This window comes from Cervus elaphus, chromosome 12, assembly GCF_910594005.1.
Source record: "Cervus elaphus chromosome 12, mCerEla1.1, whole genome shotgun sequence".
Taxonomy (NCBI): domain Eukaryota; kingdom Metazoa; phylum Chordata; class Mammalia; order Artiodactyla; family Cervidae; genus Cervus; species Cervus elaphus.
The window spans coordinates 64,886,621-64,904,292 of NC_057826.1; the positions used below are offsets into that span (position 1 = coordinate 64,886,621).

At 37.0% G+C, this 17,672-nt stretch overlaps 1 protein-coding gene across 1 annotated transcript in view; it reads right to left on the reverse strand.

Moving 5' to 3' along the window:
* Positions 1 to 17,672, reverse strand: part of BUB1B (BUB1 mitotic checkpoint serine/threonine kinase B) — a 51,142-nt gene that overhangs the window by 9,406 nt on the left and 24,064 nt on the right. The window contains exons 9-18 of the mRNA XM_043920431.1: positions 16,474 to 16,703; positions 11,476 to 11,588; positions 10,836 to 10,951; positions 10,202 to 10,251; positions 8,986 to 9,046; positions 8,747 to 8,852; positions 4,538 to 4,812; positions 1,319 to 1,452; positions 885 to 1,025; positions 432 to 532 (exon numbers count right to left, since the gene is read on the reverse strand). Coding sequence (XP_043776366.1) covers positions 432 to 532; positions 885 to 1,025; positions 1,319 to 1,452; positions 4,538 to 4,812; positions 8,747 to 8,852; positions 8,986 to 9,046; positions 10,202 to 10,251; positions 10,836 to 10,951; positions 11,476 to 11,588; positions 16,474 to 16,703 — 1,327 coding nt within the window. The remainder of the gene's footprint in view (positions 1 to 431; positions 533 to 884; positions 1,026 to 1,318; positions 1,453 to 4,537; positions 4,813 to 8,746; positions 8,853 to 8,985; positions 9,047 to 10,201; positions 10,252 to 10,835; positions 10,952 to 11,475; positions 11,589 to 16,473; positions 16,704 to 17,672) is intronic.

Sequence of the window (17,672 nt, forward strand, 5' to 3'; positions counted from 1 at the left end):
TGTGTGTGTGTGTGTGTGTGTGTGTGTGTGTGTGTGTGATGATGGTGAATGGAAATTTCAAAGTAACATAGTGTGTGTGTGTGTGTGTGTGTGTGTGTGTGTGTGTGTGTGTGTGTGTGTGTGTGTGAATCCTAGAATGTAACTTGTCCAGACTGAAGGAAGCCAGGAAATTTCAGAATATGTCCTCAAGGAGATAAAACTGATAGAATACCTAACATGTTTGAACACATTAAGAGATTTACACAATACCCTCTCATTTTTCACATCAGATCTTGGCATATAATGGTGAGTAATTTCTTGATACATCACTGACTTTCATATAAGGCAGCTCCTAGACTATCAGAGGGATTTGATGGTACCATGGAATCACAATTACTGCTTCAACTGACATTATTTATGAACTATATGAAATGACAAAGAATCAGTCCTACCTTTATTATGGTTAACTCGGCAGTGTTTCTTGGTGTCACCCAGAATAATTTGTAATCTTCACATACCAGGTATTCTTGTCTAATGTAATATTCCTCATTATCTGTTGAGAAGGTTTGATTCCATTTAAAAATCACTGTGAATGTGTATAGCCCCCTAGGTTTTATTTCCTGGTTTAAGGGCTAAAGGCACTTTATATTTGCCAGTTAGTAGCATCTAAAATACTTTTCAATATCATTTGTTAAAAATTGAAAGAGGGGGGAAAAAAATTGAAAAAGGGGAAGATATAATTCCTATTATTACTGGGACACAAACTTATCAATGTGTCAACTTCTATAATGCTGTTTCTAACATTCTAGAAATATTGATTGTGTTTAAGCATCAAATTGAAGTATAGTCAGTCACTTATTCATATACTGTCACACACAAAAGGCCATGCATTTGCTAATACTTACCTAATTCAATTTCCTTCTCTATTTCCAAATTAGGCATTGGTCTATCTTCTACAAAAAACTCTGTAGAGACACTCAGCTCTGGCAGGGACTTCACTAGTTGTCTGCGATACTGTGAACACCAGGGTGACTGAGTAGGGCTGTCTGGGTGAAAAAAGTTGAGAAAAAAATTACCTTAAGACCAAAATGGGTATTTTAACAGAGGAGGGCAAAAAAACCCCAAGACTGCATGATCAAACCTGTTAATCTAACAACACTCATCTATCTCAGGTCTTTATGATACTGAATCCAGTTTGTACTCATTTAGTCTAGTGATTTCACAGTTTATGGCAACTTCTCTAGAGAAGAAATACATATACCTCAGTTTGCTCTGATAAGTAAGTGCTCACTGGATGCAGATGTAGATATTTCCTCACAAATGGTATATATGAACCTACCTGCAGTCTCACTAGTGAGCTCCAGTTTCTCAGGAATTTGAAGACTTTTGATGGAGGAGGTGCTTGTAACTGAGGCAGAAGATCCAGAGAACCCAGAGGAGTGTGTGGCTTCACGGCTATCTTCAATAATTGGGCTGAAAGAACCACAAATGAATCAGTCTTCAAAGGGATAATTTATATCAACTTATTTTTGTTTTAATTTTATTTGCTCTTTTCAGGTAAGTGACCTGCATGCATGCTCAATCAAATTCAATTCTTTGTGACCCCTGTATCCCTCCAGGCTCCTCGGCCCATGGAATTTTCCAGGCAAGAATACTGGAGTGGGTTGCCATTTCCTATTCCAGGAAATCTTCCTGACCCAGGGACCAAACCCAAGTCTCTTGGGTCTTCTGCACTGGCAGGCAGATTCTTTACCACTGAACCACCTGGGAAGCATAAGTGGCCTGAGGTGACCTCTAAAAATTGTGTGCTATTCCTTTGACCCAGAAAACCCCACAAAATCATGCAAATCAAGAGGCTCAAATCTTCCAGGTCACTTTAGGAACATTCCTGAAACTGCCCAGGCCATTAAGGGTATGCATATCCAAAAGGCAACCAAGTATCTAAAGGATGTCACCTTAAAGAAACAATGTGTACCATTCTGTCAGTACAATGGTAGAGTTGGTAATGTGGGCTCAGGCTAAATAGTGGGGCTGGATGCAGGGTCAGTGGCCCAAAAAGAGTGCTGAATTTTTACTGCACATGCTCAAAAATGCAGAGAGTAATTCTGAACTTAAGGGCTTAGTTCATTCCAGGTGAGCACATTCCAGGTGAACAAGGTCCCCAAGATGCGGCACAGGACTTAAGAGAGGTCATGGTCAGATCAACCTATATGAGCTCTCCTTGCCACATTGAGATGATTGATTCTACTAAAAAAGAACAAATCATTCCTAAACCAGAAGAGGAGGTTGCATAGAAGAAAAAGATACCCTAGAAGAAACCAAAGAAACAAAAACTTATGGCCTGAGAATAAACGCTGCAAAAAGTAAATGTAAACAAAAGTAAAAAAAAAAAAAATGTATCCACTATTCAAATCACACTTTAAAGTCTACTATTTTCCTGGAAAAAAAAAAGGTTCATAATCAGAATCTAAGTAACTTTATCTACCTTGGTTGATGAGCAACACCAACTATCAAATTTGTGCTTTATCAACCTAATCTATCATGGAGAAGGAAATGGCAACTCATTCCAGTATTTTTGCCTGGGAAATCCTATGGACAGAGGTGTTTGGCCGGGCACAAGAGATCCATGGGATCACAAGAGAGTTGAACACAACTTAGCAACTAAACAACAATCTAATCTATAGCAAATGCCTTATTCTACACCTATTCTAAACTAGATTGAGAAAAACTGCTTAAGACACTAGCTTTCTTCCTCTTTATCTCTTCTTTGGACTTTTTAATTCTTCAATAAGCAAAGGTCAGGAAAGAAAATGGGAAATTAATCAAGGTGACTATGTGCTAGAAACTGAGAAAAGTTTGTTAGGGAGAAAGTTTGAAAATACAGCTTTAAAAGCAGTTTGAAAATACAGCTTTAAAAGCACAAACTGGCAAATTAAAGAATATTCCTAAAACTGGAATATGTTTAAATTAGGTGACTTTTAAATATGGATAGATCACAAGGCTATTTTATTAGTCCCTGGCTCTTGATGCCATTCCCGTTATTACTTTATTCATTTCTATCTATCACAAGATACTTTTGAAAAGTATATCTCTAACAGCCTATTTAAAATTAGCATCACCAGTCAGAATGGCTGCTATCCAAAAGTCTACAAGCAATAAATGCTGGAGAGGGTGTGGAGAAAAGGGAACCCTCTTACACTGTTGGTGGGAATGCAAACTAGTACAGCCGCTATGGAGAACAGTGTGGAGATTCCTTAAAAAACTGGAAATAGAACTGCCATATGACCCAGCAATCCCACTCCTGGGCATACACACCGAGGAAACCAGATCTGAAAGAGACACGTGCACCCCAATGTTCATTGCAGCACTGTTTATAATTGCCAGGACATGGAAGCAACCTAGATGCCCATCAGCAGACAAATGGATAAGGAAGCTGTGGTACATATACACCATGGAATATTACTCAGCCATTAAAAAGAATTCATTTGAATCAGTTCTAATGAGATGGAGGAACCTGGAGCCCATTATACAGAGTGAAGTAAGCCAGAAAGATAAAGACCAATACAGTATACTAATGCATATATATGGAATTTAAAAAGATGGTAATGATAACCCTATATGCAAAACAGAAAAAGAGACACAGATGTACAGAACAGACTTTTAGACTCTGGGGAGAAGGTGAGGGTGGGATGTTCACAGAGAACAGCATTGAAACAAGTATACTATCAAGGGTGAAACAGATCACCAGCCCAGGTTGGATGCATGAGACAAGTGCTCAGGGCTGGTGCACTGGGAAGACCCAGAGGGATGGGGTGGGGAGGGAGGCGGGAGGGGGGATCGGGATGGGGAACACATGTAAATCCATGGCTGATTCATGTCAATGTATGGCAAAAACCACTACAATATTGTAAAGTAATTAGCCTCCAACTAATAAAAATAAATGTGAAAAAATAAATTAATTAATTAAATAAAAAAATAAAATTAGCATCAAGCTACTCTGTCATTATTTTAAACTCAATATTAAAGGACAAATAAATGCCTCTTCTCTACCAATCAGGTACCCTTTCTGAGTTTCCTCAAAGATACCATAATCATCCCAATTTACTTCTTCCATGGGACTTCCCTGGTGGTCTAGTGGCTAAGATTCCATGCTCTCAATGTAGGGGGCCTGGGTTTGATCCCTGGTCAGGGAACTAGGTTCCATCTGCTGCAACTAAGAGTTCTCATGCCACAACTAAAAGATCCTGCCTGCTGTAACTACAGATCCCACATGCAGCAACAAAGATGGAAGATCCTACATGATTCAACTAAGACCTGGAGCAGCTAAATAAATAAATAAATAAATATTTTTTAAAAATTTACTTCTAACCCTCATATTCAAATAAATTACTAAATCCCATTAACACTTTTCTGAAGGAGCTTAATTGTCATGTAAAGCACTTAGCACAGTACTCGGCAGGTAGTAAAAGCTTGATAATTGATGGCTATAATTGACAAGCACACACAGAATAAGAGCCCTCAAACAATTTGGTTTGTGCGACCTATAATCACCATTCACCTCAGCTTCTTGATGCTGAGAGGTGGATTGTAGATAGTGCCACAAGCAGTTTGCTGGTCCTCAGAGGTCTTCACATCTAGATCCTCTTCCTGCAACAGTCTCTCAGGATCAGAAGGGAGATCCTTCAAGGATATTATTTCATGAAAAGGAGTGGATGCAAAACGAGCTGCTCTAGCAAAGTCACAAGTGTCTTCTGGGTTAGGACAAATAGTTACATTCCTGAAATCTGTGATAATAGCATCCTCACTCAAGGGCTCAATTCCTGTAAATTCATCCTGAAATAAAAACCACATAAAATTTAGCTGAAACATTTCAATGAGCATATGAATGGCCTATCTTTTTTATCGAAAGAGATGTTAGATAAGTGATTTTTAACACAGAATCTCTAGAGAAAGACAATTTTTAAAAGTACATCTTTACATCTGAGGAAAAAGGTTCTGTATTATGAAAACAGCAAACTATATTTCATCAAAAATACACTGTGAAGCTTCTCCACACAAAGGAAAAATACTGGACAATGTTTTCATTTTCAATTTCAATGAAATTGATTCCTCGATCAATTTCACCTAGGAGCCAAAGAACCACTACCATTTTTCTTCTGGCTTTGGCCTAGAATACATTCTGGTAATCGACTATCCTCCTAGCTTTTAAGTCTTATTCTGTAACAAATAATTAATTTTTATTTCTTAAAGGTAAACTCATGATCATGAGCTTCACTGGTGGCTCAATGGTAAGGAATCTGCCTGCCAATGCAGGAAACATCGATTTGATCTCTGGGCCAGAAAGATCCCCTGGAAAAAGAAATGGCAACCCACTCCAGTATTCTTGCCAGGAAAATCTCATGGACAGAGGCACCTGGTGGGCTACAGTTCATGGAGTCACAAAGAGTCAGACATGAATTAGCAACTAAATAATTCATGATGATAGAAAATAAGGGGAAAAAAAGTATAAAATAATGGAAAACACTTAAAATATGCCTTTGTCTTTAAAAGTAACACAAGTATATAGTTTTAAAAAGTCAACTAGTTTAAAAGAATCTGTAGCAAAAAAAATCTCCCTCCCACACTTGATCCTCCCACTTCTCCACTCCAGTTACTACTGTGTGTGTGCGTGCTAAGCCACTTCAGTTGTGTTGACTCTTTGCGACCCTATGGACTGTAGCTCACCAGGCTTCTCTGTCCATGGGATTCTCCAGGCAAGAATACTGGAGTGGGTTGCCATGCCCTCCTCCAGGGGGTCTTCTGGACCCAGGGATCAAACCCGCATCTCTTTTATCTCCTGTATGGCAGACAGGTTCTTTACCACTCGTGCTACCTGGAAAGTCCCCAGATGCTACTAACCAGAGACAGATGCTATGACCATGTACATCTGGTAGGAAACACGCACAAGCACATTTTATGCATTTTAAAAAGAGGTTTTAAAACAAGTGAAATTACAGCATATATGCTAGTCTATATTATTTGTTACCATTATATTTTTTACTTTATTTTCTGTGCTATTAAAAATTCTTTAAAAACATGTTGGTAACCCTGTGGGTCTATCAGAAGTTGACCAACTGTTTTAGGCTATTCCCTGTTTTTTGCTATCATGAAACTATTTTAAATATTCTTGTAGATTTAAATCTTTAGGAATATGTTAGTTTTCTCAAAATAATTCATAAAAATAGAACTATCAGGTCAAAAAGGTAATGGGACATTAAGGCTATTTATTCATACTGCCCAACTTCCCTCAGAAATATTGTACCACTTTATACATTTACCTGAAGTACACAAAAGTGCCTATTTCATTTAACCCTCATTGATACTAGATATTAATTTTCTAGATCATTACCAATGTGACATATACTATGAATTTCTGGCTAAACATAATTAAGTAGAGGGGGCAGGAGGAGAAGGGGACAACAGAGGATGAGATGGCTGGATGGTATCACCGACTCGATGGACATGGGTTTGAGTAAACTCCGGGAGTTGGTGATGGACAGGGAGGCCTGGCGTGCTGCGATTCATGGGCTCGCAAAAAGTCGGACACGACTGAGCGACTGAAGTGAACTGAACTGAACTGAACTGAGAGATACATCTAGAAGAAACAATAGATGAAACTAAAGAATTGTAAGATTAGAGTAAAATAGATGTCTGTAGTCTAAGGATACATTTTATGCAAATACTACTTATGGTCCTATTAGTTTAGACACTTTAAATATGATTTTTTTTTAGGGAAAAAAATGCTGGTAAGTACCTATTAACAAAATTCAAGTAAAAGTTTAAGACAAAAAAACCTAAGATATCCTTTTAATAATTTAGTCCATCCTTGAACATCTGAACCTAGAACTACTACCTCCAAATCCAGCCTATTCTCTGGTGGTATTCTCCAGAATACAATATGTAAAAATTACTCTTCTACATCATCATCTTTATTACCTACATTAGGATTACCTGGGCAAGTATTTAAAACAGACAAAAATACATGCTTGGATTTTATCTCTGGAAATTCCAATTCAGTATAGTTGGAATGGGGCCTCAGCACCTTCAGTCATACATGGCTCCCGAGGTTCTTCTGGGTTGCTGCAAATTTTCTGTATCTTGATATATGCGAAGACTGCATGGATATTCACATATTTAAAATTTTACCTAGCTGTACAATTAATATTTGTGTAATGTATCAATATAAGAGCTCTCTCTCTCTTTAGTTGCTAAGTCGTGTCCAACTCTTGCAACCCCATGAACTGTAGCCCGCCAGGCTGCTCTGTCCATGGGATTCTCCAGGCAAGAATACTGGAGTGAGTTGCCATGCCCTCCTCCAGGGGATCTTCCCAACTTAGGGATCAAACCTAAGTCTCCTGCATTGCAGGCTGATTCTTTACCAACTGAGCTACTGAGGGAGGTCCATTGGGTATAAGATATACCTCAATAAATAAGTAAACAAAAAGAAAAACATGTTTGATTCATTGGAATACACTGATTTAATACTGTTTTAAATCATTATAGATACTGATCATGTCTCCCCTTATAAGCTTCAGATTAAACATACTCAGTTCTCTTTAATATTAAGACAAGTTTCCAGATGCTGGCTTAAAACTTCAATGAAATGTCATTGATAAAGTTTATTTACTTTGACTTGAATGTCTGCAGGGTCACTAGTACACAGTGGTTAAAACAGAACATTACTAAAAAAAAAAAAAGGTTCGTTCACATAACTTTCATTGCTACAAAAATTTTTTTATGAAAGAAAAGATCCTGGGCTTTGAAGACAGTGATTTTTTTTTCCCTACTTAAAAAAATCGAGATATAATTAACATACAAGAAAATCCACTCTTTTATAATGTGCATTTCAGTGGTTTTTAGTATTATACCTTCATAAGGCTTTGCAACCATCACCACTATCTCACTTGCAACCATCACCACTACCTAACTCCAGAACATTTTCATCATCTTAAAAAGAAACACTATATCAATTTGTGGTCACTTTCCAATTCACTCTCCCTAATCCCCTGGAAATCCTAATCTATTTTCTGCCTTTATGAAAAGACTTCTGTTTATTTCACATAAACAGAATACAATATGTGTTCTTTTAGGTGTGCTTTCATTTTAGCAAAGTATTTTAAAGATTCACCCATGTTGTAGGATATGTCAATATTCCATTCCTTCTTATGGCTGAACACTATTCCACTTTACAGATACACATTTTGTTTATCTAAGCATCAGGTGATGAATGTTTGGTTGTTTCCTGTTATTGGCTATTATGAACAATGCTGCTATGAACATTTATGTAGTTTTTGTGTGATGATAATTCTTTTGGTTATCCTTCAATTAAAAATAAATTAATTAAATTAAAAATTCTTTTGGACATATTTACCTAGGAGGGAACTGCTGGATCATGTGGTAACCCTATTGTCAACATTTTGAGGAATTGCCAAATTGTTTTCCAAGCAGGTAGTACCACTGTACACCCTCATCAGCAACGTATGAGGGTTCTAGTTACTTCACATCCTTACCAACAGTTGTTATTTTGTCTTTTCGATTATAGTCATCCAAGTGCATGTGTATAGTATTTCACCATGATTTTGATTTGCATTTTCTGACAACAGTGTTGAGCATCTTTTCATGTGCTTATTTCAAGCCAATGATTTTCATTTTAACTCTAAACTTCCATGACAAATGAATGAACTATCCACTAGCCCATTTATATAAACTTAGGGATACTATTTCTTACACAAACATCTGGAGATACATCCTCATTTGAGGTGATGCTTTCTGAAGTTTTGAGAATTGCAAGAGGTCTTCGTTGGGCTAAAACCCGTGAGGGAGCTGCAGAAGGACTAGAAAAAGACATGTCCCATTTAGCAATTTTTCTCTTAGCATAGATAACAGTAACCTCCTATTTCACCCTTATTTACAATAATAGAAAACTTTTAATTTTTGAAACAAAATAAATTAAAAAACCCCTCAAACCTGACAGGCTTTTTTTCTGAAAGAAGAGACTCATCAAAAATGGAGAAAGGTACACTGGAACCTATAGAAAGAGAGACTAAATTTACACTCTTTAGAGTAAATGCCCTACTCTTCAAGACAAGTAAGTCAATTAACATTTTTGCTGTTTGAAAGCAGAAAAACAATTTTATCTTTTATAATAAATAATTTCAAAAGTACAAAAGATCATTTAATAACAATGATCTAAACATGGATGATCATATTTCATCTTTATTCCCCATCACTACTCCCCAAATCTAACTCAAATCTGAATTATTTTTGAAGCAAATACAAAACACCATATCATTGCATATGTAAATATTTCAGTACACATTTCTTAGAGATAGCATCTTTTTAAAAAGCATAATCTCAAAACATGATCATTATCTACAGAATTAACCAGTTCTGAATTCACACATCCAGTCAGAAGTATCACATTTTACCAAAACTTTTTAGAAAGTTTGAATCAGGAATGCAAAGTAGATTCAAACACTGTGACCAGTTGAAATAGACTCTTAAATTGCTTTTATTTTATAGGGTTTTTGTTTTTGCTATTAATTTTTTATTTTGGAAACAGGGTTGTTTACCCCATAATGCTGGATTTTTGGCCAATTATATTCTTGTTTCATATGTTCTTCTATGCCCTGCATTTCCTATAAACTGGTGGTTAGACTTAAAGGTTTATTTATTTATTTATTTTTTTAGACTTAAAGTTTAATCAGATTCTACTGAATTTTTTAAATTACTAGCTGGATATTCATGTTTCTACCACTTTTAACATGTTTCTGAAAAGAACAAATTTGAATATAAAATAGCTTTAATTTTAAGCTTATCCCCACTCTTTCTATCAAAAAAACCACTTTCTAGTCTTGGCTCCCGGGTGCTACCACTATGCTTAGCTAGAGTGTACTAACTAAAGTGAAATATTATTTTACAGTTAGTATAAATTTAAATTACATTTAAAATCAAATATTTTTAAGCAATGAGTTATTTTACAAAAATATTCTTTCAAATGTCTATCCTATCTTGAATTATATGCTAATAAATTGAATTCCATGATTCAAAGATTATAATACCTGAGTCCCCCTCTTTGCTTTCTTTTGCCTCCTTTTACTACAATCAGTAAAATTATTTATACTTGTTACATAATGCATTTGTTATCAGTAAGGTCTTCATGAGCTTGTCAAATACAACTCACTTTTAGAATGAGGTTGTTCTTGCCAAACGTTTTCTGCAAGTGATGTTTCCCTGTGAAGAAACTTGTTTTTAAACATGTGGCTTACTACCCACAGAACAAATAATTTAATTCTCAGAAGTCCAAGAGGCTTTTTAAAAAATTAAATATAATAAAAAAATTAAATATAATTTTCATTCTAAGATAAAGAAAATATTCTAGTACCATTAAACCAAATTCTTTAAGATAGAACATTCAGTCATTAGAATTGTTATAGAAATATACTTGATAGCAGACATCAAGTTACATTAACAATATAAGCAGATTACAGAATGATACCTTCATTTTTATAAACAAATCCAAAACAACACATAGAAAAGTAATAAAGCAATGTTAATACTAGTCATCTTTTGGTGGTAGAAATGAGTGGTTTTATCATTTAAAAAATTATTTGGTTGTTATCATAAGAAATACGTTATTTTTTTTAAATGGGAAAAAAACCTCCTTCATTAGCATCAAAGCTGATATTGTGACAAAGACTTGCAAAAATCTTGTCTCAATACTATAAAAGTTAAAGAAACAAGTCTAGAGAGTCAAAGGCTGGTTCTAAACACCCTCCTTCCTATAAGCATCATTCCTTCCACCAATGTGGTCCTACCTGGCAAAAGAGTTTACTGGGCAAACAAAATTGGACCCAGCTATTCCTGCTATTTCCTGAGACTCTGAAGCAATTCGCAGTTCAGCTGTCTCCTTTGTAGACATCTTCTCTTCTTGCTATTTGCATTAAATAAACAAAATTAGTACGTCCCTATCTAGAAAATGCTACCTATTTTCAAGTTTTAGTGCCAAAATTAGCTTCACTATACACTTTCCCAAGATATTTACTAACCATATAGAATGTCTGTCCCACAGAAGTTCTTTCCAGTAATTTATGTTCCCAGTATAAACTGGTACTGCTGTACTTAACTAAGTAGTGGCAAGCAAATACACACTAAATTTCTTTAGCTAATCTCATTTTAATGGAACATGACTAGAATGAAAAACTAAAGTCAGAAGTAACAGAATAGTAATTTAGAGTATAATTAAGATGTCAATAAATTGTATCACTTATATGCCACAAATTCCATTTGAAGTCACCTGTTAAAATTACTTTTCTGCTCAACGTCGCTGATACTAATAGCTAGGAAACTGCCAAAAACTGAGTGGGCACGGGCAGGACTTTCACCTTCTGTATTTTCATGCTGTTTACATTTGTTTCAATAAGCATTAGTTGTTATGTATTGAAAAGAGAAAATGACCTGCTCACTCGCTCTTTCTTGCTGAGTGGTTTGGATTTCTTTTAGCTTCTTCTCCATCTCTTCAATCTGTTTCTGCATTTCTGCTCTCTTCTCTGCACTGGTCAGTAGTTCAGCTAGAAATAGTAAAGTTGGCTGAGGCATTACTCCTCATAGCAATTTATCCTGTCAAAGACTGTCTTTGGGACAGTCAATATTACAGATAAGAATGATACAAATGGAGCAAAGTCCTCAACTTGAGGTCTCAGCCTCTATTATTTATTCAGTCAATAAAAAATAGAAATCTATTATGTGCCAAGCACAACAAGGTATTTAGGTTTTAGTGGCACATAATACAAAGTCCTTGGTCATGTGATGCTAATGTTCAATTTGGCAGAGACAAACACACAGAAATTAAAAGATAATCAGTACTAAAAATAAAAATTAGGTGATGTGAAAATGTGTCATTGGGTAGGGGAATGGAGGTCAGGAGCTACTAAACCAGTGATCAGGGGAGATCATCTAAGGCAGATACATTATAAAGCTGTAACCTGGATAACAAGAGGCCAGTCATATAAAGATCTGAGGAAAGTTTCTAGAGCAAGGGATTAGATGGCATAAAGGCCCTAATGGGGGAACAAGATCATTGGTACAAGGATTCAAAAGAAGGCCAACATGGTTGTAGCATAGAAATAGGGAGCAAAGTAAAAGATGACGTTGGAAAGGTAAGCAAGGGCCAAATCATGTAGGGTTTGTACGAGTTTGTACTGCATTCTAAGACAATGAAAAAACACGGGAGAATTTTTAAATAAAGGAGGGACATGACCTGACTTTCTAAAAATGATAATGTGCTGTGAACACAATGAATTGTGGGAAGGCCAGAAAGAGGGCAGAAAGTCTAACTGCAGCAGTCCAACTAAAAGACTGTGGTTTGGACTGAGGTAATAATGGGAATGGTGATAAATGAAGATGCATGAAACTTTTTGGTGGCAAAGTTGGTTTATTCATTTGATGTGGGGGAATGGTAAGGAAAGAGGGACAAAACATGCCTTTCAGAGTTTTCTGGGGGGACTTTGAACCAACTTGGTGCATGGTGATGCCTTTTGTTGAAATAGGGAAGCCTGTGGTACATTTGCATATTGGGGTGTGGTTTGTGATAGAAATCAGTAACTGTTTTTGGTTATGTAGAGCTTAAAATGTCTATTGGAGGGATTTCACTGGTGGTCCAGTGGCTAAGACTCTGAGCTCCCAAAGAAGGGGGCCTGAGTTCAATCCCAGGTCAGGGAACTAGATTCCGTATGCCTCAACTCAAGACCCCCAAAATGCTCAATGAAGATTGAAGATGCTGTGTGCCGCAACTAAGACCCTGCACAGCCAAATAAATACATATAAATTTTAAAAGAGGCCTATTAGGACAGCCAATGAATGCAGGCAACTAAATATCAGTCTGGGGATAAGGTGAAATGTCAGGGATGCGGATATGAATTTGAGAGTCGATAGCTTGTAAACAGTATTAAATACATTACTTAAAGATGGCTGTTGAAAGAAGAGATAATTGGGATATTTCAGAACTCTCCCGGGCCTCAGGAAGAGGCCCTGGATGAGAAGAACAGTAAAGGAAATGGTGCAAGAATACACCATCAAGGAAGAAGCCAAAGAGAAGCATTTCATAAAGCATTTCAACTGTACTCAATGAAGCCAAGAGGTCAATAAAGATCAGGACTCAGAAACAGCCATTGGATTCGGCAAAAAGGAGGTTTCGGGTCACTGTGATCATTGGAATAGAAAAGACACTTGAGGAAATGTTCAGTTGGTAAGTCATGTCTGACTCTTGGCGACCTCATGGGCTGCAGCATGCCACACTTCCCTGTCCTTCACTATCTTCCAAAGTTTGCTCAAACTCATGTCCACTGAGTTGATGATGTTATCCAATCATTTCATCCTCTGTTGCCCCCTTCTCCTCCTGCCCTCAATCTTCAGGGTCTTTCCAATGAGTTGACTCCTCGCATCAGGTGGCCAAAGTATTGGAGCTTCAGCATCAGTCCTTCCAATGAATATTCACAGTTGATTTCCTTTAGGATGGACTGGTTTGATATTCTTGCTGTCCAAGGGACTCTAAAGAGTCTTCTCCAATACCACAACTCAAAAGGATCAATTCTTTGGCACTCAGATTTCTGTATGGTTCAACTCACTTCTGTAGATGACTACTGGAAAAACCACAATTTTGACTATATGGACCATTGTTGGCAAAATAATGTCTCTGCTTTTTAATATGTTATCTAAGTTTGTTATAGCTTTTCTTTCAAGGAGCAAACATCTTTTAATTTTGTGGCAGCAATCTGCAGTGATATTGGAGCCCAAGAAAATAAAATCTGCCACTGTCTTCACTTTTCCCGCATCTATTTGACATGAAGTGATGGGACCAGATGACATATCTTTGTTTTTTAATATTGAGTCTTAAGCCAGCTTTTTCAGTCAAGGAAATAATAGGCATCAAGATTACAATTCCCCTCAAATCTTGCTGTGAAAGGGAGTATAAAAATGGGGTTGTAGTTGGGAGACGAATAAGGATAATGGAGATTTCCTTTCTTTATTTCTTTCTTTTTAAAAAATGGAGACATTATATTTGCCTAAATTAGTGAGAATGGCTTAGTAAAAAGGGAAAATGCTAGCGGGGGAAGAAATAAGGAACATTTCTTTGATAGGAACAGAGAAATGCTAATTTTAACAAAAAGAATGAGTGTCCAGATAGCTTGGCAGATTTGATGGAAGAAAATGGAGTTACCATTACATTCCTTCTATTTTCTCAATGAGGTTACAAAGGAGATTGTAGGTCAGGAGGGACAGGGATGTATATTTGAAAATGAAAGAAAATTAAATTAGTTGTTTAGCAGAAAGAAGAAATTCCCTATCAGGTAACTAGTAAGACTGTTGCCGCTGCTACTAAGTCACTTCAGTCGTGTCTAACTCTGTGCGACCCCATAGACGGCAGCCCGCCAGGCTTTCCTGTCTCTGGGATTCTCCAGGCAAGAACACTGGAGTGGGTTGCCATTTCCTTCTCCAAGTAAGACTGTTAGACACTGGTAAATGTTGTGGTCAAGAATTTAAAATGAGAACTTCCTAGGTGGTTCAGTGGTTAAGAATCCACCTGCCAATGCAGGGGACACAAGTTCGATCCCTGGTCCAGGAAAGCTCATGTGCCCTAGAGCCCACGCTCTGCAACAAGAGAAGCCACCACAATGAGAAGCTGGTGCAACACAACTAGAGAAAGCCCATGCACAGCAACGAAGATCCAGCAGAGCCAAAATAAAAAATAAAAAGGATTTAAGATGAGACCAAGTCATAGTTGCATTTTTCTCCAGCCACATTTAAACTATTATACTTGGATGCAGGTACAGAGTGTGAGGCGATAGCTCGATTTAACTAGGGTTGAGGTTTTGCCAGGTGAATACAATAGAGTGGATGGTGTAGGGATAGAAATAAGAAATGAGCCAGGTATGTAGAATACTAAGGAGGTTCAATGGGTAGGGAAAAAACTGGAAGACATGAATTGGAAAGAAACTTTTTGAAGGAGAAGGGGGAAAATGCTTTAGAAGTAGCAATGGGAAGAAAGGATAACCTGTGGCTTCCTCATTTCTCATATCCCTGAGAGTTGAATGTCAGCAATAATCTTTGAAGCTAGTTTTGAATATAACAAGAAACCACTTTCTTATAGGCATGAGGATTTCTTAAGAGTACAAACTAGATTCAGAGACAAGATTAGGGAAAGAGTATTACAGTATCCTCAGAGGTCAATACTTCTTTCAGAACTCAAATCCCAACTAACCCTAGCTCAGGTTCTTCTTTAGCTAGTTGAGAATAAATTGTACTATTTTACTTTTATACATTTGGTGTAGCTAGAGCCTTCCCTTTAGGAAGCAGTAGTTTCAACCTAAGTGCCTTGTTCCTTTCCCAGCTCATATTTGGATATCCTGCTAGCCTACTCTTTGTTGTGGCGATTTCCACTTTTAAAAAGCTTCACACAACTAGTTCCTTATCTTTTAAGCATTCCCTCTCTCCTACCTAGACACATAGATTCCATTTTTCCATATATTATTGAGGCCAGAGCACTTCTGTCAGTCTTGGAAGGCACTAGTTGATGTAACAAATAAGGCAATTCCAAACTTACTAACAGGCTGCTTTACAGACCTTTGCTTCTAACTTGTCACTTGAAACTCTGAAATGATTTTTTTTCTCAAACAAATTATAAGTGACAGTTAAGTTTCCCAGCTAGCCCTATGAATGTCACATCTCTTTAGGTGAGCTGAGCTGCAGGTTACTCTGGATGATTGCGTTTAAAAAAAAAAAAAATTTCTTCATTCTTGGTATAGATCCTAGTCAAAATGCCTAAATGGATAAAATTTATTTTTGGATTCCCCCCCACCCCCAAACCTCCTTTTCTATACTCGCACTCATCTTCTAATGCCTTAAATTCCAAATGCTAAACTTCCCTACTTTCCGCCTATTTGGGGCACCTTTTGCCCCCAGGTACTTCTAGGCTTCAGAATCAGAACCACTTCCTACTGTTCCCAAATTTCCAGTTTTTCAATGTATAAGCCTCCCTTAAATCAGAAAGAACACAGTGTCTCTAATAAACAGGACATACAACTATCATCTAAATGACAGAGTTTGTTAACCTAAATTAGCCCTGGGAGAAATTTCAGGCACAGTATCAAAAGTAAAGTGAAATATTTAGGAAATATTAGAAAAAGCACTTTTCTGTCTGCCTATTGCAGGGAAATATGAATTGGTCCAACAGTTTCTTTACTTCTGAACACAAACTTAGTTGTTTAAAATTTTCCCTCATGGGTTTCATAGAAAGCAGCAATGGAAGTTCAGCTTAAATAGAGAAACACAGAAGCCAGAGAAGCGTCACACAAAGGTACACACAACAGCAGTTACTTTCCTCAGGCTTAAAATAGCAACTCAGTCTTCCTACAACTAAGTTATCTTTACAAACTTGAGCTAGATAAATACACATACCTTCTCTTCGCTCTTTTAATTTCTTCCGGAAAACCTCAGCCCGGATCTCTTCAAAGGAGAACTCCCCCACTCCTGCATAAATCTTCTCCTTACAATACATCATCTTCTCCTTCTTCTCAGACTCTTCTTGCTGAAGACTTTGAACTCTCTTCAGGAGATCTCCTTCTTCCTTCCCAGGCTTTCTTGTGCTTAGAATGTGGTTTATACTGGGTTCAATTTTACATGGTGTCCTAAAAGAAGGAAGATAATTATTATTTATCATAGAGATCAAACGAGCTGTTTCTTACGTTTTGACAAAACACAGGGATGATGTCAGTTGTGAGGCTATATATGATGGATTCCAAAAAACAAAAACGATTAAGAGGCTAAAAATAATTTACATGGTCCATCAACAATTATGTTCTGAGTACTACTATGATGAGGAAGGAATTAGCTATAAGTTAAGAGTCATCAAATAGCTTATATTACTTATAGGTAAAAATAAATCTGAATAACATATCTTTTTTTCAAAGGAGGTAATATTTTTATTGAAGGGTAGTTGATTTATAATGTGCTAGTTTCACATGTACAGCAGTGATTCAGTTATATATTATATATATATTCCTTTTCAGATTTTTTTCCCTTATAGGTTATTACAAAATACTGAATAGAATTCTCTGTGCTATACAGTAGGTCCTTGTTGGTTATCCATTTTATATATAGTTATGTGTATATGTTAATCCCAATCCCCTAATTTATCCCATACCCTTCCCCTTTGGTGGGTTTCCCTGGTGGCTCAGACGGTAAAGAATCCGCCTGCAATGCAGGAGACCTGGGTTCTATCCCGGAGTTGGGAAGATCCCCTGGAGAAGGAAAAGGCTACCCACTCCAGTATTCTTGCCTGGAGAATCCCATGGACAGAGGAGCCTGGTGGGCTACAGTCCACGGGTCACAAAGAGTCGGACATGACTGAGCGACTGACGCTAACACTGTGCCCTTTGGTGACCATAAGTTTGTTTTCTGTGACTGTGGTGAATAACCAAATCTAAATAGAACCCAGGGTACAAAATGAAGCTAACTTATGCAATACAGCCCATTCTTATTGTTCTGCACCCAGAAGAATCAGAAATACAGCATTTAGAGAACTGATGATGTAAAATTCAACATTATCAGCTGCAGGGGAAGAGTCGAGAGTGGTAATACAGGTTTGAAAATGGAGC